The 23,342-nt window shown below is 43.6% G+C and overlaps 1 protein-coding gene across 1 annotated transcript in view; it reads right to left on the bottom strand.

The window, feature by feature from the left end:
* Positions 1-10,883: 10,883 nt before the first annotated feature.
* The window catches only part of LOC115144527 (MAGUK p55 subfamily member 2-like), a 46,172-nt gene continuing 33,713 nt past the window's right edge, over positions 10,884-23,342 (bottom strand). The window contains exons 6-12 of the mRNA XM_029685577.2: positions 22,895-23,026; positions 22,675-22,777; positions 18,861-18,929; positions 18,477-18,638; positions 18,022-18,224; positions 17,467-17,595; positions 10,884-13,087 (exon numbers count right to left, since the gene is read on the bottom strand). Of these exons, the coding sequence (XP_029541437.1) occupies positions 12,911-13,087; positions 17,467-17,595; positions 18,022-18,224; positions 18,477-18,638; positions 18,861-18,929; positions 22,675-22,777; positions 22,895-23,026 (975 nt within the window). The 3' untranslated portion in view covers positions 10,884-12,910. The remainder of the gene's footprint in view (positions 13,088-17,466; positions 17,596-18,021; positions 18,225-18,476; positions 18,639-18,860; positions 18,930-22,674; positions 22,778-22,894; positions 23,027-23,342) is intronic.

Raw genomic sequence — 23,342 nt, 5'->3', positions numbered from 1 at the left:
AGCCTGGGAAGAGAACAGAGAACGTGCAGAGTACATGGAGCTGTGGCCCGGTAGAGTGTCCAGTTGCTCCTGCTACCTAGCCTGGGGAACCCTGACCATCAATAATGGTCTCTACAGGTAAGCACAGGACAAGATGGAGTAGCGATGGGGCATGACCAGTTATTATACTGTAGTTAATTAAACCAGTGATAATGCACATTACCAGTAACAGATGGACATTAGTCTACATTGTCTCAAGATGGGACATACTGTACATTTAAATGTGGGATTCTGAAGAAAAAAAAACATCACAATTTATCTATAAAATGTCAATTGAATGGAAACTTCTCATTGTACCAACCTACAGTATATATAGACTACTGTTCAAACATTTGGGTTAGCTTAGCAATGTCATTTTTTAAAAGAAAAGCACATTTTTGTCCATTTTTAAAATAACATCAAATTGATCAGAAATCAGTGTAGACATTGTTAATGTTGTAAGTGACTATTGTAGCTGGAAACGGCTGATTGTTTTTGAAGGAATATCTACATAGGTCGTACAGAGGCCCATTATCAGGAACCATCACATCTGTGTTCCAATGGCACGTTGTGTTGGCTAATCCAAGTTTATCATTTTAAAAGGCTAATTGATCATTAGAATACCCTTTTGCAATTATGTTAGCACAGATGAAAACTGTTGTTCTGATTAAAGCAGCAATAAATCTGGCCTTCTTTAGACTAGTTGAGTATCTGGAGCATCAGCATTCGTGGGTTCGATTACAGGCTCAAAATGGCCAGAAACAAAATACTTTCTTCTGAAACTCGTCAGTCTATTCTTGTTCTGAGAAATGAAGGCTATTCCATGTGAGAAATTGCCAACAAATTGAAGATCTCGTACAAAGCTGTGTACTACTCCCTTCACAGAACAGTACAAACTCTAACCAGAATAGAAAGAGGAGTGGGAGGCCCCGGTGCACAACTGAGCAAGAGGACAAGTACATTAGTGTCTAGTTTGAGAAACAGACACCTCACAAGTTCTCAACTGGCAGCTTCATTAAATAGTACCCACAAAACACCAGTCTCAGCATCAACATTGAAGATGCGGCTCTGGGATGCTGGCCTTCTAGGAAGAGATTAGCTAACACAACGTGCCATTGGAACACAGGAGTTATGGTTGCTGATAATGGGCCTCTGTATGCCTATGTAGATATTCCATAAAGAAATCTGCCATTTCCAGCTACAATAGTCATTTACAACATTAACAATGTCTACACTCAATTTCTGATCAATTTTATGTTATTTTAATGGACAAAAAAATATGCTTTTCTTTAAAAATCAAGGACATTTGTAAGTGACCCCAAACTTTTGAACGGTAGTGTATGTATGTATGTATGTATGTATGTATGTATGTATGTATGTATGTAGGTATGTAGGTATGTATATGTTGCGAATTCACATATAAAGTCAAATGCACACCATCAAAGGGAGTGAAACCCACTCTGACTCTCTGTCAAGTCACTCAGTCAGAACAGAAAAGCAGAAAGGTAGTGCCGAAAACATTTGAGACCAAAAAAAGGGCTCGATGCCGACGCTGCTAAATTTGTGAAATGAACAGACTTATTTGCTAATAGTTCTGGTACTGCTTGTCCGAGTGCTGTGTCTGTGAGAGAAAACAGAGAAAGACACACCAATGCACACTGACACACTGCTGCCAGTTAGGCCTAATATTGTGGCTGTATATTGTATGAAATACATTTCATACCTACTATAGTGGAATCACATTACATTACATCGCCACCACCACTGAAGGCTGGAAAGTCCCGCCTATCTCCAGCTTATTTCATTCGCTGAAAGGCCCATCGCTTCTTATCAGAAAGACGCGTGTGTCACTGTCAAACAGCGGTATAAATCTATGCGCGTTCACATAAACTAGTCCCTGCATCGTTCTATGACAAACACAGAAGGTTGTATATTGAATTCAATAGAAGAAAACAGAGATAGGCAGAGAGAGAGAGACTGTCAGTTCCTTAATGTAGCCATTGGCTGTATTATACAGCCAAAACATTAAGGAACTTGCAGTCTCTTGCTCTCTTTCTCTCTCTGTTTTCTTCTATATAATTATATGTAGTCTAATATTTAAACACTTAGCTACATGGGCAAGGGGGAACACATGTCATGCACTTATTTGAAGATGTAGTTAAGCTGTTATAAGGTATACAGAGGAGAACAAGGAGAATGTGGACTAGTGGCTAAAATGCCAAGGCTGAATTTTTGTCCCAGTCCGCCCCTGCCTCAGAATGCTATTTTCTGTATTCTCCACATAGAGAGAGACCTATCACAACAGACTATGATGGACACTGCCAGTTGGTTACTTGGTTCAATAAAGTAAGTCTTTATTTTTCTGTTTCATTCTGTTTGTGATCTGCACCACTATCAAAGGGAAAACAATTAATTGCACTTAATACACAGATGTGGATGTACTGGATACTACACATCAAATCAGTATGTGAGCAATAACATGAGGTTATAAATATTTTAAAGACAAAATCCTAATGTAAAAGTATAAAATATGATGCATTTGGTGTACTATTTATAGGGCTAGGTTAAAACTATGATTTTGATCTCAAGTCCTTGCGTCCATAGCTCTGTCTATGAATTTGAGAGTGGTTACATTTCTCCAGCCCCGTCCTTCAGCTGTTGACCAAAACAGTGCTGGGGTGTTCGCTTTGGTGGTGTTAGATCTGCAAATTCCCCCTTTAAGTTAGTCTGCCCCATTTCTTTTTGTTGCTGTTATATCAGCAGATTTTCTACCAAAGCATTTCAACACACCTCACAAGACTAAAATAGTTTCTGTAATTAGAAAATACTATTTTTTACCCCCAAAAAAGAACAGATATAGCGTCACTAAAGCACTGAGTTACACAATCTCATTCAAAAGAGCACATTCACTGTTTTGACCTGCACAACTTCACCTGGCAACAGAGATCTCTTAAAATAATTATTATATAATAATAATATAGTAGATCGGCCAACCGGGAAAAAGTGTTTGAAAAAATGTTTCTTGTTAAAAGCCGTCATCTGGGGGCCTCCCGAGTGGCGCAGTGGTCTAAGGCACTGCATTGCAGTTCTAGCTGTGCCACTAGAGATCTGGGTTTGAGTCTAGGCTCTTATGCAGCCGGCCGCAACCGGGAGACCCATGGGGTGGTGCACAAATGGCCCAGCATCGTCCGGGTTAGGGGAGGGCTTGGCTGGCAGGGATGTCCCTGTCCCATCGCGCACTAGCGACCCCCTGTGGCGGGCCGGGCGGAGTGCACGCTGACATGGTTGCCAGGTGTATGGTGTTTCCTCCGACACATTGGTGCGGCTGGCTTCCGGGTTAAGTGGGCATTGTGTCAAGAAGCAGTGCTGCTTGGTTGGGTTGTGTTTCGGAGGATGCACGGCTTCACCTTCACCTCTCCTGAGTCTGTACAGGAGTTGGAGTGATGAGACAAGACTAACTACCAATTGAATACCACGAAAAAGGGGCTAAATGAATGAAATGAAACACAAGTTGTCCATCCTTGGCCTCTGTATAACCAACATTGATAATAAAATAAATAAGTCCATCAAAACAAATGTTCTTCCCAGAAACAGTCAGACACTATAGTTCACATTAAGAACTTTTGAAAATGAAGTGCGAACAGTAATCAAACAAGTACACATTATTTAAATGACACATTATTTAAATGACACATTATTTAAATTATCTAAAACATTTCTTAGGGGACTAAATTAATACTTACTGATTGTGGTCTATGCTACAAAGATCACGAACGGAATATTTCCAACATCTCACACAATAAACCATTTAAAAAAAAAACATATTTGATAAAAACATGGCAACAAAGAACAAAGAAATGAAAGCTGACAGTAAAATATTCCATTCTCGGAGTAAGAAAATAGATCATGTGCTGCAACCAGGTAAATTCAACAGAAGGATGCATTGTTGATTGCTGTGTGAATGTCTTTGCGTGTGTGCCTATGCATTCATGCAGGCATTTGTGTATATTTATCTCAGATCATGTATTGCTATTGCTATGCCATCGTATTTTTTCAACAAAGAACATTAATAAAGAATAAGTACAGTAAGATCAACAATTGTCAATTATTTACAATTGTATGATCATATGACCAAATATACAACATTTCATATAAAGAATAGTTACAGTTGGCCATAAAATGAAACACTGAATGTAAACATTCCAGTACATCGTTTTTGTAAGATTTGGTAAGGCCCCAATTTTCTTTAATAAATAAATATTTGGTAAGTCTAAAAATGTTCAGTGAACTCCTGGTAGTATAACAATGTTCATTATACTCCAAGAACTCCAGTACAGTATTTGCTAAATATATAAGCCTACTTCAACCTATATAACATACTGTCACTCTTATCACTAACATGCTCCGCACTGTACCTCAAAACACCTCTAACGCCTCCACAACAAATACCAATATATATTTTGTTAATATATTTTTTAATATAAATTAGGCTTATCATTTTTACAGAAATTACAGTTCAATATCATGTCTGTGGAGGAACTATAATTTGTGCAACAGTCTACCATGAGGCAAACCCCTTGCACTGGAGCATCTGAATGGGCCCTTTACAACAGGCCTCCAACCAATACCCCATGAAAGTGATGCGTTCCTATGTCATACGTCCGTATCTATGTCCCTGGGCCCGGTTTCCCAAAAGCATCTTAAAAGGAGAATTTCATTATTTAGGAACCTAATCTGTAAATTGGTGATGTACTGTAAATGGCATGCTATTGAAAGGTCCAGACACTTTCACTTGGTTTTGAGAAACTTAGCAGCGATTGACATTCTGAGTTCCAGGACGTCCAAAGAACACAAAACAACCACCGAAATACGTCTTTTTACAAACGGCAAAGCTCTTAGCATCATGATGCAGGTCTTTATCACACTCAACTGAACGACTTGATTAGTGTAGTGTTAGCTAGCTACATAGTTGTCTTTGCTGTCTTCGTATCCAAGATAATTGTGTAGTTTAGAGCGTGGAGTCTTAGAGTGATAATTGCGTTATTTTCGTATTTCGTCGTCCTCCTATCTGCCTAGCAGCTAGCCAGCTAGCATACGTTCACCGGCTACCGTAGCACTGTAGTAACTATCACACTCAACTGAACGACTTGATTAGTGTAGTATTAGCTAGCTACATAGTTGTCTTTGCTGTCTTCGTATCCAAGATAATTGTGTAGTTTAGAGTGTGTAGTCTTAGAGTGATTATCTTAATTTACCGAGGTTAGCTAGCCAGCTATTTTGTCGTCCTTAACGTAGGAGACACTCCTAGCTAGCCAACAGCCAGCCAACGTCTACTGAATAGAACTTTCACATTCCGGTCGCATTCCGCTTCGCTCCACAGGTAGTATCACATTTTCATTTCATTTCATTACAGTCCCAACGGTGTGATTTGTTTGATCGTAGCTAGCTACATAGCTAGCTACATAGCCGTCTTTGTTTCAAAGATAATTGTGTAGTCTAGAGCGATTTTCTAGGTTAGCTAGCCAGCTATTGTCGTTCTCCTAACGCAACGTAACGTAACCAACACTGCTAGCTAGCCAGCTAGCCCCGAATAGCAGCATTGTAGAAACTTCACACTCAACGGAACGACTTGATTAGGGTAGTGTCAACAACGCAGCTAGCCTACCTCAGCAGTACTGTATCATTTTAATCATTTTAGTCAATTAGATTCTTGCTACGTAAGCTTAACTTTCTGAACATTCGAGACGTGTAGTCCACTTGTCATTCCAATCTCCTCTGCATTAGCGTAGCCTCTTCTCTAGCCTGTCAACTATGTGTCTGTCTATCCCTGTTCTCTCCTCTCTGCACAGACCATACAAACGCTCCGCACCGCATGGCCGCGGCCACCCTAATCTGGTGGTCCCAGCGCGCACGGCCCACGTGGAGTTCCAGGTCTCCGGTAGCCTCTGGAACTGCCGATCTGCGGCCAACAAGGCAGAGTTCATCTCAGCCTATGCCTCCCTCCAGTCCCTCGACTTCTTGGCACTGACGGAAACATGGATCACCACAGACAACACCGCTACTCCTACTGCTCTCTCTTCGTCCGCCCACGTGCTCTCGCACACCCCGAGAGCTTCTGGTCAGCGGGGTGGTGGCACCGGGATCCTCATCTCTCCCAAGTGGTCATTCTCTCTTTCTCCCCTTACCCATCTGTCTATCGCCTCCTTTGAATTCCATGCTGTCACAGTTACCAGCCCTTTCAAGCTTAACATCCTTATCATTTATCGCCCTCCAGGTTCCTCGGAGAGTTCATCAATGAGCTTGATGCCTTGATAAGCTCCTTTCCTGAGGACGGCTCACCTCTCACAGTTCTGGGCGACTTTAACCTCCCCACGTCTACCTTTGACTCATTCCTCTCTGCCTCCTTCTTTCCACTCCTCTCCTCTTTTGACCTCACCCTCTCACCTTCCCCCCTACTCACAAGGCAGGCAATACGCTCGACCTCATCTTTACTAGATGCTGTTCTTCCACTAACCTCATTGCAACTCCCCTCCAAGTCTCCGACCACTACCTTGTATCCTTTTCCCTCTCGCTCTCATCCAACACTTCCCACACTGCCCCTACTCGGATGGTATCGCGCCGTCCCAACCTTCGCTCTCTCTCCCCCGCTACTCTCTCCTCTTCCATCCTATCATCTCTTCCCTCCGCTCAAACCTTCTCCAACCTATCTCCTGATTCTGCCTCCTCAACCCTCCTCTCCTCCCTTTCTGCATCCTTTGACTCTCTATGTCCCCTATCCTCCAGGCCGGCTCGGTCCTCCCCTCCCACTCCGTGGCTCGACGACTCATTGCGAGCTCACAGAACAGGGCTCCGGGCAGCCGAGCGGAAATGGAGGAAAACTCGCCTCCCTGCGGACCTGGCATCCTTTCACTCCCTCCTCTCTACATTTTCCTCCTCTGTCTCTGCTGCTAAAGCCACTTTCTACCACTCTAAATTCCAAGCATCTGCCTCTAACCCTAGGAAGCTCTTTGCCACCTTCTCCTCCCTCTTGAATCCTCCTCCCCCTCCCCTCCTCCCTCTCTGCAGATGACTTCGTCAACCATTTTGAAAAGAAGGTCGACGACATCCGATCCTCGTTTGCTAAGTCAAACGACACCGCTGGTTCTGCTCACACTGCCCTACCCTGTGCTCTGACCTCTTTCTCCCCTCTCTCTCCAGATGAAATCTCGCGTCTTGTGACGGCCGGCCGCCCAACAACCTGCCCGCTTGACCCTATTCCCTCCTCTCTTCTCCAGACCATCTCCGGTGACCTTCTCCCTTACCTCACCTCGCTCATCAACTCATCCCTGACCGCTGGCTACGTCCCTCCCGTCTTCAAGAGAGCGAGAGTTGCACCCCTTCTGAAAAAACCTACACTCGATCCCTCCGATGTCAACAACTACAGACCAGTATCCCTTCTTTCTTTTCTCTCCAAAACTCTTGAACGTGCTGTCCTTGGCCAGCTCTCCCGCTATCTCTCTCAGAATGACCTTCTTGATCCAAATCAGTCAGGTTTCAAGACTAGTCATTCAACTGAGACTGCTCTTCTCTGTATCACGGAGGCACTCCGCACTGCTAAAGCTAACTCTCTCTCCTCTGCTCTCATCCTTCTAGACCTATCGGCTGCCTTCGATACTGTGAACCAACAGATCCTCCTCTCCACCCTCTCCGAGTTGGGCATCTCCGGCGCGGCCCATGCTTGGATTGCGTCCTACCTGACAGGTCGCTCCTACCAGGTGGCGTGGCGAGAATCTGTCTCCTCACCACGCGCTCTCACCACTGGTGTCCCCCAGGGCTCTGTTCTAGGCCCTCTCCTATTCTCGCTATACACCAAGTCACTTGGCTCTGTCATAACCTCACATGGTCTCTCCTATCATTGCTATGCAGACGACACACAATTAATCTTCTCCTTTCCCCCCTCTGATGACCAGGTGGCGAATCGCATCTCTGCATGTCTGGCAGACATATCAGTGTGGATGACGGATCACCACCTCAAGCTGAACCTCGGCAAGACGGAGCTGCTCTTCCTCCCGGGAAGGACTGCCCGTTCCATGATCTCGCCATCACGGTTGACAACTCCATCGTGTCCTCCTCCCAGAGCGCTAAGAACCTTGGCGTGATCCTGGACAACACCCTGTCGTTCTCAACTAACATCAAGGCGGTGGCCCGTTCCTGTAGGTTCATGCTCTACAACATCCGCAGAGTACGACCCTGCCTCACACAGGAAGCGGCGCAGGTCCTAATCCAGGCACTTGTCATCTCCCGTCTGGATTACTGCAACTCGCTGTTGGCTGGGCTCCCTGCCTGTGCCATTAAACCCCTACAACTCATCCAGAACGCCGCAGCCCGTCTGGTGTTCAACCTTCCCAAGTTCTCTCACGTCACCCCGCTCCTCCGCTCTCTCCACTGGCTTCCAGTTGAAGCTCGCATCCGCTACAAGACCATGGTGCTTGCCTACGGAGCTGTGAGGGGAACGGCAGCTCAGTACCTCCAGGCTCTGATCAGGCCCTACACCCAAACAAGGGCACTGCGTTCATCCACCTCTGGCCTGCTCGCCTCCCTACCACTGAGGAAGTACAGTTCCCGCTCAGCCCAGTCAAAACTGTTCGCTGCTCTGGCCCCCCAATGGTGGAACAAACTCCCTCACGACGCCAGGACAGCGGAGTCAATCACCACCTTCCGGAGACACCTGAAACCCCACCTCTTTAAGGAATACCTAGGATAAGATAAAGTAATCCTTCTCACCCCCCTTAAAAGACCTAGATGCACTATTGTAAAGTGGCTGTTCCACTGGATGTCATAAGGTGAAAGCACCAATTTGTAAGTCGCTCTGGATAAGAGCGTCTGCTAAATGACTTAAATGTAATGTAAATGTAGAATCTTTACAAATGACATTGCGGATAAAGTTCAGAATGACACAATGTTATAATCAATTTTGTGGTTTGGGGCACTGACCATAAGGGGTGTGGGGACCAATTGAAAGAAAATAAATAAAACAACTTTTTAAATCAATAATATACATATTAACAACTGCAACAGTGATGAATGTGGGGCCAGAGTAAAAGTCAGTTGGGGGGATGGGGGGAAAATGTCCATACAGAAGCATGTAAGGTAAATAACCGTTGAGGGGGTGTGGGGAGGAAATGTCCATGGGGGATCCATGGGGGAGTGGCAGGGGGAGATGGAAGACCCGTCAAGAAGTGCAGGACCCAGGTACATATGGACGAGTTCAGACCCATGGCCGTGAGCTTTGTAATGGGCTTATAGGGCACTATGGTATTGAACGAGCTGTAGTCGATGAACAGCATCCTCACATATAATAATATGATGGCATATTGTTTGTGCATTGCTTTGTGCATTGCTTTTGTCCAGGTGGATAAGGGAAGTGTGCAGTGTCAATGGCGATTGCGTTGTTTGTGGATCTGCCAGGGTGGTAGGCGAACAAGAGAGGGTCGAGTGTGTCTGGGAGGGAGGTGATATGGTCTTTGACTAGCCTCTCAAAGCACTTTATGACGACAGAATGCCATCTGCAGTACGGCCTCAGTGGAGACTGAGTGTGTAGCCCACATTGTCATCGTGGGCTTTCCTGGGCAGCTCAGGGTCATTGTGCTCAAAACGTGAGAAAAAGGTGTTTAGCGCCTCCGGTGGGGTGGCATTGGTGACCTGCCACACATGCCTTGTGTTTGACCCGCTGAATTGCCTCTCCACTTTGTCCCTATACTTGTGTTTTGCCATCTTAATCGATCTGAGTAGGTCTTATTGTACTGTTTAACCAAACTATTGTCCCTGGTAACCTTGCCCTGTTTATAAGCAGCATCGCATTTCAGTTTTCCTACAAGGCTGCTATCAATCTGCCGTTTTTAATTCAGGAACGTTTTGAAAGACACTATTGGTATCACATCATCTATGCATTTTCTTATGAATCCGGTGACTGAGTCGGCGTATTCATTGATTTTATCTCCAGAGGTGACCCAAAACATATTCCAGTCCATATGATCAAAACAGTCTTGGAGCGTTAATTCTGATTGGTCCAACTCTGTACAGACCTGTCCACCGGAACTTCCTTCTTGAGTTTTTGTTTGTAGGTGGAGAGAAGCAAGATGGAGTCATGGTCGGATTTCACGAAAGGAGGATGGGAGTGGGCCTGATACCCATGTCGAAGGTGTGTAGCAGTGGTCAGGAGTAGAATTTCCACAAAATAGACAGTCGTCGTGTTGGTAATAATTTGGGTGCATAGCGCTCAAATTACTTTTGTTAAAGTCCCCCGCCGCAATGAACGTTGCCTCCGGGAATGCGGTCTCCAGTTTGTTCAGGGAAGAAGCAGAAGCTCGCAAGTTCATGTACATTTCCTCCATCCTGTGTTATTGGTCATAAAGCAGAGCCCAACACCTTTGCTCTTGCCAGAGAGCCCGCTGGTTGTATATAATCCATTTGGATGTCGGAGGAAAGCCAAATCTCAGAAAGGTATGTTGCAGGATCGGATGTCCCTCTCGAAGGAGATCCTCACTCTGAGTTCGTCAATTTTGTTCATTTAATGACTGAACATTGGCGAGTAATATGCTCGGTAATGTAGGACGGGGCGCACAGCGTCTTAATCTCACTAAGATCCCACCACGTCTGCCTCTCCGTTCGTGTCTTTGCTTCCCACTCTCAGGTAGACCTCGCAAGCAGCTAGGCGCCTCGCCAAAGAAGCTAGTCCATTGTTTCAATTTCTCACGGATTCGGGAGGTCGGGAGACGGTGAGTACCAAGTGATTCATATTCTAATAGTTCTACCCGGGTGTATGTAGTAATGCACGAAGTAAAATGATTATGAAACTTTGAGAAAAACAGTAGAAATACACAACAAAAAGTAGAAACCTGTTTAATCAGAGCTCGAGGCGAGGCGCCCTTCGTCGGCGCTATCTTAACCACCCACTCATACAGAGATCTCCGCTAAACATAGAGTTAAGATGTTTAGCTGTCTCTCTGTGACCACCGATAATTTCACAACAAAGTCGACTACAAATACAACGTTGGCCAATGTCTTTGCAATTGTTACAACCAAGCAAATGACAAACAATGCTTCAAATGAAAACTAAGATGACTGCATTAAAAGATAAATAATATAGGCTGAATAGGCCTATTGTCACGCCCTGGCCATAGAGAGGCATTTATTCTTTATTTTGGGTATTCTAGTTTCTTTATTTCTAGGTTTTCTGTTTCTACGTTTTGGCCGGGTATGTTTCTCAATCAGGGACAGCTGTCTATCGTTGTCTCTGATTGGGAATCATACTTAGGCAGCCTTTTTTCCTTTGTATTTTGTGGGTAGTTATCTTTGTTAGTGGCACTATAGCCCTAGTAAGCTTCACGGTCGTTTCTTTGTTTCTTGTTTTGTTGGCGACATTTACATAAATAAAGGAAAATGTACGCCAACCAGGCTGCACCTTGGTCCGGTCATTTCCACAACGACGACACTAACACCTATATACAGTATTTCAATCATACTGAAATACATTTTATGTTCAATCAGTTATATTTTAGGTTAAGCTACTCTTTGTAATTTTGGCCTCACTATTTGTCATTATGTGTAGCAACATGTGCAATGATGTGCCAAATTTTGTGCATTATTATTGGATACGTGTTAGAATAAGCAGCCTCAATATTTGCTGCCATATGTGGAAATCTAAAGCTGATCCGAGAGCAGCACTGCCTTTCTTTCGACCCCATCAGTATCGACACCCGCTCCAACGACGCATTTAGCAAACATTCTCTCTGCGTGGTGTTTTGGGAAACGCATGTTACATATTCGGCCGTTGTAGGAACGATAGAAATGTTAAAACACTCGCATGCCTAAGTTACTATTGGGAAACTATTGGAAACCGGGCCCAGATCTTTTGAATGGTAATGAAGACTTTATAATCAAATTCAGGAAAACAATGTGATTTAAGATATTTATGACATAACATCATATTCATATTCGTGATTTAGTCATATCAATGCCTTCTCTAAAAATATTTGACGCTCAAGAAGTAAGACACATGGCAGAAAGGTAGAAAAGTCTCCTTTTGAACTTCGTCTCCTGCTGCTTTGACAGCATGCCGGAGCATGCATGCTCTAGCCGAGAACTTACTCGTTTCGTCCTGCTAATAGGCATTTCTATTAAGATTTACATGAAACATTTGTACTTTTACTCTTTATTGATGCCAAGTTGTGGAAAGAACTGTAGCCTGGATCCCTTCATCAAACAAACGTAAACTATTCGGGTTTCACCAACAAAAAACATTTCCCATCAACAAATGCAGATCCATAATGTCAAGGAACAAAACGTATGATATGTCGGGTTGAATGTGTCCCTCACTATCAAATAAGTGTTTAAAACACATTTTTATCCAGGGTCTTCCGGATGTGGGCTGACAAAAAAGATCACGCAGTAGCTAACTCTCACAGGAAGAACTCGTTACTTACAGGCTGTTTGATGTGTTGTATATTAGATTACGCTGTTTTTGTTAATGAACATTGCCAGCCGGTACTTTTTTTTTTTTAATGCAAAAAAAAAGAATTGTAGACCTGGCGAGCTGCCGAAAGATTTGTAGTTCTAATGAAACGGATTTCACTTTTCGGCTTCATGCTTCTTCTTGGCCATCAAATACATTGAAATCCATCATATGGTAGAGTATACAATTTCACATTTATCTTAAATGACCACGTTTTCATGACTTGGACGATGCAAATTTGAGGCTCATTTTTAGCCTACAAAACAAGGGAAACAGAACTAAACCTCTTTTACAATTTACTCTCTCCTAATTGGTCCCACTCAACCTGCCAACTCCTCAGACCTTTGACCCCTATTCTGACCTCCTGACCTCTAGCCCTGACCTCTGATTGATTGGCCTTTAGAAGACCCAGCTGACAGGAACCCACTGCTGCTCTGAGCTCAGTCTCTCCAGTGCCGTCTTCAGGCCGCAGAAGGCCCCCTCTAGGCTGTCGTTGATGATGTTCAGGTCAAAGAAATGTCCGTAGGCACGCTGGATCTTCTCACTCTCATCCAATGTCCTCTTCAGCTCAGAGTCCTGCATGGGAGGAACAACATGGTGATGATAATAGGAGGTGATAGAGTTCTACGCCCAAACAGTTCGAGATTCTAATTTTAAAAATGTTTCTCTCCAGAAATAAGTCTCTCACTGTTGCCGCAAGTCATAGACCCCCCCAGCTCCCAGCTGTGCCCTGGACACCATATGTGAATTGATTGCCCCTCATCTATCTTCAGAGTTAGTTCTGTTAGGTGACCTAAACTGGGATATGCTTAACACCCCGGCAGTCCTACAATCTAAGCTAGATGCCCTCAATCTCACACAAATTATCAAGGCACCCACCAGGTACAACCCTAAATCCGTAAACATGGGCACCCTCATAGATATTATCCTGACCAACTTGCCCACCAAATACCTCTGCTGTTCTCAATCATAATCTCAGCGATCAGTGCCTCATTGCCTGCATCCGCGGTCAAACGGCCACCCCTCATCACTGTCAAACGCTCCCTAAGACACGCAGGCCTTTCTAATCGACCTGGCCCGGGTATCCTGGAAAGATATTGACCACATCCCGTCAGTAGAGGATGCCTGGTCGTTCTTTAAAAGTAATTTCCTCACCATCTTAAATAAGCATGCCCCATTCAAAAAATGTAGAACTAAGAACAGGTATAGCCCTTGGTTCACTCCAGACCTGACTGCTCTCGACCAGCACAAAAACATCCTATGGCGGACTGCACTAGCATCGAATAGTCCCCGCGATACGCAACTCTTCAGGGAAGTCAGGAACCAATACACGCAGTCAGTTAGGAAAGCAAAGGCTAGCTTTTTCAAACAGAAATGTGAATCCTGTAGCTCTAACTCCAAAAAGTTTTGGGACACTGTAAAGTCCTTTGAGAATAAGAGCACCTCCTCCCAGCTGCCCACTACACTGAGGCTAGGAAACACTGTCACCACCGATAAATCCACGATAATCAAGAACTTCAAAAAGCATTTCTCTATGGCTGGCCATGCTTTCCTCCTGGCTACCCCAACCCCAGCCAACAGCTCCGCACCCCCCGCAGCTACTTGCCCAAGCCTTCCCAGCTTCTCCTTCACCCAAATCCAGTTAGCAGATGTTCTGAAAGAGCTGCAAAACCTGGACCCGTATAAATCAGCTGGGCTAGACAATCTGGACCCTCTCTTTCTAAAATTATCCGCCGCCATTGTTGCAACACCTATTACCAGTCTGTTCAACTCTCTTTTGTATCGTCCGAGATCCCTAAAGATTGGAAAGCTGCCACGATCATCCCCCTCTTCAAAGGGGGTGACACTCTAGACCCAAAATGTTATAGACCTATATCCATCCTGCCCTGCCTTCCTGAAGTCTTTGAAAGCCAAGTTAACAAACAGATCACTGACCATTTCGAATCCCACCGCACCTTCTCCGCTGTGCAATCCGGTTTCCGAGCTGGTCACGAGCGTGGCTGAGGGGCACCCAAGGTACTAAACGATATCATAACCACCATCAATAAAAGACAGTACTGTGCAGCCGCCTTCATCGACCTGGCCAAGGCTTTTGACTCTGTCAATCACTGTATTCTTATCGGCAGACTCAACAGCCTTGGTTTCACAAATGACAGCCTCGCCTGGTTCACCAACTATTTCTCAGATAGAGTTCAGTGTGTCAAATCGGAGGGCCTGTTACCCGGACCTCTGGCAGTCTCTATGGGGGAACCACAGGGTTCAATTCTCGGGCCGACTCTCTTCTCTGTATATACCAACGATGTCGCTCTTGCTGCGGGTGATTCCCTGATCCACCTCTACGCAGACAACACTATTCTGTATACATCTGGCCCTTCTTTGGACACTGTGTTAACTAACCTCCAAACAAGCTTCAATGCCATACAACACTCATTCCGTGGCCTCCAACTGCTTTTAAACGCTAGTAAAACTAAATGCATGCTTTTCAACCGATCGCTGCCTGCACACGCCTGCCCAAATAGCATCACTACTCTGGACGGTTCTGACCTAGATTATGTGGACAACTACAAATACCTAGGTGTCTGGCTAGACTGTAAACTCCTTCCAGAGTCCTATTAATCATCTCCAATCCAAAATTAAATCTAGAATCGGCTTCCTAATTCACAACAAAGTCTCCTTCACTTACACTGCCAAACATACCCTTGTAAAACTGACGATCCTACCGATCCTCGACTTCGGCGATGTCATTTACAAAATAGCCTCCAACACTCTACTCAGCAAACTGGGTGCAGTCTATCACAGCACCATCCGTTTTGTCACCAAAGCCCCATATACCACCCACCACTGCGACCTGTATGCTCTCGTCAGCTGGCCCTCGCTACATAATCGTCGCCAGACCCACTGGCTCCAGGTCATCTATAAGTCTATGCTAGGTAAAGCTCCGCCTTATCTCAGCTTACTGGTCACTATAACAACACCCTCCCGTAGCAAGCGCTCCAGCAGGTATATCTCACTGGTCATTCCCAAAGCCAACACCTCCTTTGGCCACCTTTCCTTCCAGTTCTCTGCTGCCAATGACTGGAACGAATTGCAAAAATCGCTGAAGTTGGAGACTTTTTCCTCCCTTACTAACTTTAAGCATCTGAGCAGCTTGCCTTTCGCTGCAGCTGTACACAGCCCATCTGTAAATGGCCCATCCAATCTACCTACCTCATCCCCATATTGTTTTTATTTACTTTTTTGCTCTTTTGCACCTCACAGCATTTCTACTTGCACATCATTACCTGCACATCTATCACTCCAGTGTTCATTTTCTAAATTGTAATTACTTTGCTACTATTTCCTATGTATTGCCTTACCTCCTCATTTGCACACACTGTATACAGTATATACTTTTTTCTATTGTGTTATTGACTGTATGTTTGTTTATTCCATGTGTAACTCCATGTTGTTGTTTATATCACACTGCTTTGCTTTATCTTGGCCAGGTCACAGTTGTAAATGAGAACTTATTCTCAACTGGCCTACCTGGTTAAATAAAGGTGAAATAAATCAATTATAATAAATAAAATCACAATTATAATAAAATCACGGACAAATATGACTTATTTGCGTACAAATAATTGTGCCCATTCAAAAAGCGTCTGAGAGTAGGGGTGCTGATGTAGGACTGTACATCAGGTCAAACTGATACTATGACATGACCGAGACGGTAACAAGGGGTGATGTAACACTGAGATTAGTGGTACACAGTCAGAAATTAATAAGGTGTTAATGGGCTTATTACAGTTTTTCTCAATTGCTAAAACACAATTACTGAAACCTTGCTCCATTTCCTGAAAACATTAAACACAAAACCTCATCTTCATGCACTAATTTACATAACCTCTGACCCCTCTTGCAAAATGAAACATTCGCCCCAAAACAGTTTTACCTGTGTTCAAAATCAAACACTGCTCTCAAATCATAAACAACGTGATCAAAATGATATATACTCTCAAGCAGTCAGTAAACAATACACAGAAAAATAGAAAACACATTGTTCAAAACATACAATTCTCAGGGAGAAGTACATTTTTAATCAAAAAAAATATTCATATTTTTCCATCATTGTCCTTTGATGAACGAAAACATGTTCTATCATAGTAGCTCAAAATTGATCAGAAAATACTACTCTGCTTTGCTCTTTGCAATTTTGTTTTTTGTTCTTCCTCCTCCTTTACCCCTATTTTTACAGGACTGTACCCTGCATCTCACAAACTTGTCCTTTGTCTCTGTGATACTGTAATTCTTGTTCTTTGTTGATATGAACCTGCAACCAGTCAAAATCTATTGAGCAGTCAGTACTGTTAATAAATGGAAAGCACAATGTTCAGGGCCATACAATTCATCCATTGTACAGTATACAGCCTACAATGCACTGTACTACAGTATCCATTCTCAGACTTTCTCCTTCCCACCTTCAACAACCTGTTTGCTCTCTGAACTGGCTTATATTGGTTGTGTCGCATCCTTTGAAACAGGTTAAATCAATTTTGAGTGGTTGTGTTCAATCAATGACATATATTCTCTATTTGTATTTGATTGTTGCCACTTGTGTTTACCAGTATGGATGACATGTGCATTAGAGTGCAGAATGTGTTTTGAGAATGAGAATGTGTTTAGAGTTTTGCTGAAAAGTCTGCAAATTGTGTTTTATCATGTGAAATGGTTTAAGGTATTGACAACAGACTGCATAATTAGCTAAATGAGTCCAGGCAACTGGGAACTTTGTTCAGCCAATGGGTTTTAGTGTTTTAGCAATTGAGAAAAACTGTAAATAAATATGATGATTTGCTAGGGTTATTGCATGTTCAACATACCAGTCATACATTTTAAGGTGTTTCAAACAAACATATTCTGCTAACTGGAACAATGATGTAGCTATGATACAACTGTCCAGTCTGTCTGGGACTCACCGTTAACTGCTTAGTCATCACTCCGGCTTCTTTGGCAGACTTATTCATGGCTTTGAGGACCTCGTAATCTGGAGCCTCAATAAACACCACGTAGGGAAGGAACTCTGATGTCCGCAGAACCTTAAGTGCCTGCAGAAAGAAATTAAATAGTTGAAACGCAGTTTTAATCACAGATTAGTAGTAGATGCTAATGCAGTAACGAGCTAATCAAATTAGCTATGAACCACTTGGGAATATTGACACTCATTAAAGTTTTCCATTCCTTCCATTTCATCTCCGTAATGTAAACCTTGGCTTTGGTTCAAAAAATAAGAACGTTCTATAATAATCCTATTACTTCACTGATCTATGTGCCAAAGTTTGGCATAGTGGTAATGTAGACAACACAATCTCAATAAAACAATAACATACGAAGGGGAGACCCAATTCTGTTGTCCTTTCAAAAAGAAAGAAAAAGGTCAAGATCAACCTCTTCTCTAGACATTGATGCAGAGAAAATGTGTCTGGAGTATTACACCGATGAATGAATAAAGATGCCCAGATGCTATAGTCTACCTGTGGGTTGACATCCAGGATGCAGATCTTTCCAGCATCCACCACCGCATGGATGGAGTTGATCTTGGTGCCGTAGAGGTTCCCGTCGTACTCGCCGTGCTCCAGGAAGCGTCCGTTCTTAATGTCCGTATCCATCTCAGTGCGAGTCATGAACGAATACATCTGTCCATCCTTCTCATCCACCTTGGGTTTCCTCGAAGTAACTGGAAACAGGTAATAAAGAGAGATTGACGGTTGTTGTTGGGTGATGTACAGAAAGGTGTAGCAACTGACAAGCACAGTGCGGAGCAACGCACACAGAATAAAGAAATGTAGTCCTTGTATCTCATACAAATGTGAATACAGTATTTGTATTTCTAAATGGTATGTTTTTAAAATATTTGTTTTAATATGGCATAAATCACAGAGGGTCAATGTCAATGGCTTGTGTTAAATACTACTGTAGTGCTACTCACAGGGGATGGTGGTCCCGTAGCGCAGGGGGTCTGACACCAACAGTTTGTTTTTTAGACTGCGGCGGCCCACTCCCTGTGCTCCAATCAGAACCAACGTCTTCCGGCGAAACGGGGAAACCTTGGCAACCTCCTCGTAGATCCTCAGCTCGTGCCGATCAAACTCTGAACAGGAACATATTGATATCAGGCATCCACATAATCAGTATTACTATCAGTATTACTTTACCTAATCTAATTCATGCTGCACATACACAATATAGCATACCACATTGACAACCGTTTACACTGTTTTCTAATCAAGTTTACAAGTAAAGAATACAATGGCAGCAGTTTCAAACATTGTTACGTTTACGAACGGTCATTTTGGCACGAAAAAAAACTTACCTGCATTTTTGGTTGTCAGATACATCATCTTTTTCTTCTTCTTCCCACCCATTCCAGAACAAAGAGGACCTGAGAAAGGCAACACACAAAATGGTGTCTTCGTTCAGTACTTCTCAACCCACTTAAATTAAGTCTTTATCAATTTAATGGATGGTACCTGCCAGTCAGGGTCGGCTGCCTTTTACAATGTTGCTGCTCTGTATCATAAATCAAGTCTGCAATATGTAGCCTGTACCACCAGAGGGGAGTATGCCAATGCATTACAGCAGGGGCCTTCAATCTTACCCAGAAACCTCGTCCCAGGCAAACAGTGACCCAGGGACCCCCTTCATATATTAGCAAAAAATGTCAATGTTCCCACGTCTTGTCTTATCATTAGGTGACAGATAATGGCAAGGAGAACTAATCAACATTTTATAATGAATGGATTTAGAAGTTTTTCATTATTTTGACCTCCCCACATTGGATTTGTTAGAGGAAGTGTAACTCTAACAGCCTATTAGCTAGAAAGGTAACTCCAGCTGTTTAGCTGTATAAACAAAGTTTAGCTATGTGTTGGCAAAAATGTATGTTCAAGCGAAGAAAGCTTACTAGTAGTTTTATTCTCCTCTTTTCTACTGTAGATAAGTCAATTAAAATGCGTTTATTCTGCTGTTTCTCGTGATATTCATAAAAACATGAATAAAAAAGAACTTATTTTTTGGGGTATATATATATATTTATCATTTAAAAAATAAGACTCCAGGTTGAATACCCTGCATTACAGAAAGGATGGCAGTTCAATTTGATTACAACAGTACACCTGGGAATCTCTGTCACTGCCCAGTCGTCTCTTCAGTATGGCTGGCTGGGAATCTCTGTCACTGCCCAGTCGTCTCTTCAGTATAGCTGGCTGGGAATCTCTGTCACTGCCCAGTAGTCTCTTCAGTATGGCTGGGAATCTCTGTCACTGCCCAGTCGTCTCTTCAGTATGGCTGGCTGGGAATCTCTGTCACTGCCCAGTCGTCTCTTCAGTATGGCTGGCTGGGAATCTCTGTCACTGCCCAGTCGTCTCTTCAGTATGGCTGGCTGGGAATCTCTGTCACTGCCCAGTCGTCTCTTCAGTATAGCTGGCTGGGAATCTCTGTCACTGCCCAGTCGTCTCTTCAGTATGGCTGGCTGGGAATATCTGTCACTGCCCAGTCGTCTCTTCAGTATGGCTGGCTGGGAATCTCTGTCACTGCCCAGTCGTCTCTTCAGTATGGCTGGCTGGGAATCTCTGTCACTGCCCAGTCGTCTCTTCAGTATGGCTGGCTGGGAATCTCTGTCACTGCCCAGTCGTCTCTTCAGTATGGCTGGCTGGTGGGCTTTAAGGACATTTGTTTGAAGCAGAGACAACAATGGGCATGACATAACCTTTTGATATGACTCTTTGTTAATGGATACAATTATGACTGTGATATTGACGCAGTTTATATATTTGTTGATGGAATGCATTAAAGGGCCGGACCTTTGAAAATGGACCACTTCTGCTTTTTAAATATGTCTCGATCACATTAAAATCATATACTGAATTCTGGTTCCAATGGCTCAGTCGGTAGGACCATGGTGCTTGCAACTCGACTATTGTGTGTTTGATTCTTACATTGACTTGATACAATCAATACATGTGTTGACTATAAGTAGCTTGGGATTGGCATTTTGTATACAGTCGTGGCCCCAAAAAATAGCATCCTTGTACTTTTTTCAAGTAACTCACAATTTTCCCTAAAAATAAGTTGAAATTGAACAAAGTATTTGGTCTCCACAATTCTTTATTTCACTGTTAATATTACAGAACCTTTGTTTTTTATTCAGAACTTCAGATCCATTTAAATTTAAAAAATAAACAAAAATGACATTGACAAAATTATTGATACCCTTGACTTAATATTTGGAAGCACAACCTTAGGTCAAAATAACTGCAATCAAGCGCTTCCTGTAGCCAACGACGAGCTTCCTGCACCTCTGTACTGGCAGTTTGGGCCACTCGTCTTGTGCAAACTGCTCCAGTTCTCCCAGATTAGAAGGGCGCTGTTTTCAATTGGATTTAGATCTGAACTCATTGCTGGCCACTTCAGAACAGTCCAGCGTTTTGTCATTAACCATTCCTGGGTGCTTTTTGAAGTGTGTTTGGGGCCATTGTCCTGCTGGAAGACAAATGACCTTTGACGGAGACCCAGTGTTCTGACACTGGGTTGTCAGAAAGGCATGCTCAAGTCTGTTTTGTCAAATTGCAGTCAGGCTTTCCAGTCTTTCTCTCAGCAGTGGGGTCCTCCTGGGTCTCCTACCATATAACCCCCTTCCATTGAGTTGGCGACGGATGGTGCGACAGGAAACTGTCCTACCTTGTGTCTGAAGGTCAGCTTGAATATGTGTAGCAGTTGGCCGAGTTGCTTATCCACCATTCTAACAATCCTTCGCTGCAATCTTCCATCAAGTTTTCTCTTTGCGGCCACGTCCAGTGAGGTTGGCTACAGTGGCATGGGCCTCAACCATCTCGATAACATTACGTACGGTGGAAACAGGAACATCAAGGTCTCTGGAGAGGGACTTGTAGCATTGAGATTGTCCATGCTTGACTACAATCTTGTGTCTGACGTCCTCAGATAATTCTCTGGTTCTTTCTTTTGTCCATGCTCGTTGCGGTACACACAGTGTCAAGAGAGATCTGGAGCTGGTTACTACAGGTACCAGTCCTCTTCTCTATTTAACCTGGATGAATACATGATGTTTATACTGCAGGCACCTGCAACTCACCACCGGTGAGTTCAATTCCAAAGTAAAGGAGAATCACCTGCTTGAAATCTACTACTTCTAGATGGTGCAAATAATATTGTCCGGGCCATTTTAGGATTTCTTTGTGGAATAAGCTAAGATATAAATAAAATAAAATATTATTATTATTTTTTGCACACTGAAGACATACGTATTTGGATACCAAAATGTTTTATTTTTAAAACAGTTTTCTGGAAGAAATTGTACATATTTGAAAAAGTGCAGAGGAGCCAATAGTTTTGGCCACGACTGTATGACCATATCATATACTGCGTGAATAGCCCCCACAAGTGTCCCATATTTGTCTCATACAGGTCCAAGGGCAGTCTTAGTGCCTTAGTGTACTGCCTGACTGCCACCTCCCTCTACTGAAGTGAAGAGCATGTGGCTGCAGGCAGGGCGGAGTGGGGGACTCACCACCTACCACCTGTGCTACAGACAGAAAGAGAACACTACAGTACGAATGTGACCTGGCACCTCCTGTCTAGAATGAGCTTAACGAGGAACAGCCTGCCTTTCTGAGTCATGTCTTTCTAAGTCTGCTGCTTTATGCTGGTCCCTCTTCACTGATTAAACAACCGTCTTGCAGGGTGACGAGGGGACAAGCAGGCAGTCAAAGCGTATGCACACAAAACACCCAGAACAATTCAGACAATAAAAAAAATATCATCTTATCCCATTTGAGTTTTTCTTGTTTTATCTTCCTGACAAATGTAGACTCCTGAGTGGAGCAGCGGTCTAAAGGCACTGCATCGCAGTGCTAGAGGCAACACTAGAGACCCTGGTTCGATTCCAGACTGTATCACAACCAGCTGGGATTGGGAGTCCCATAGGGCGGCACACAATTGGCCCAGCGTCATCCGGGTTAGGGTTTGGCTGGGGTAGGCCGGCATTGTAAATAATTTGTTCTTAACTGACTTGCCTAGTAAATGTGTTCCACTTGAGTAAATTGAGTGCTGTCTTTAGTGTGTAGAAGATGCCAAGCTCCTTTGTATCCTCCGTATATAATATACAGTACCTGTAGTAACCAGCTCCAGATCTCTCTTGACAAAAGCCTTCCTCTTCTCCTCCAGTAGCTGGCTAGGGATGAGGCCTGCACTGCCCCCCACTAGGTGACATGCCTGTGGTGGAAATACATTCATAAAGTGCTTCTATCACTGCATTGCAACCACAACTATTTAGGATAAACATGATAAAGTGAAAGACTAAACAGTGGTTGTCCGTTAGAAGTGACTGACCTGCCACCAGTTGAGGTCCTCCTGGTTGAAAAGCTGCAGGATGTCTCCACTACTGAAGCCCAGGCCTGCCTCCTTACAGGGGATTAGGTTGTCATGGGACGGGTCGTAGTCAAAGTGACACTTCACATACGCCTGAGGGAGATGGAGAGGGAGCTCGGTGAACAGGTCAGAGCTTGAGTAGTTGGTAAACGCCATCTAAACATAATACATAATATCCAGTGCTCAATACACTGCCTACTTCAAAATGCTACGTTAAACACTTTATTACAGTATTTGTTTACATGCCCTACTACTATGAACACAATACCGGCAACCAGTGTGTGGTCTCAATGGTTCCCGGTGAATAGCTACAGTATCTGGTCAAGACCATCTACATCAGACAGCCTTGCTCACTTGAAACTCATTCATCTGCCTCTTACTGTTTGTGTTCCGGAGTTCTAAATTGAGC

Source organism: Oncorhynchus nerka, linkage group LG16 (assembly GCF_034236695.1).
Source record: "Oncorhynchus nerka isolate Pitt River linkage group LG16, Oner_Uvic_2.0, whole genome shotgun sequence".
NCBI lineage: Eukaryota > Metazoa > Chordata > Actinopteri > Salmoniformes > Salmonidae > Oncorhynchus > Oncorhynchus nerka.
The sequence above is the reverse complement of the archived record's forward strand: the minus strand, read 5'-3'. Positions and strand labels throughout refer to the sequence as shown.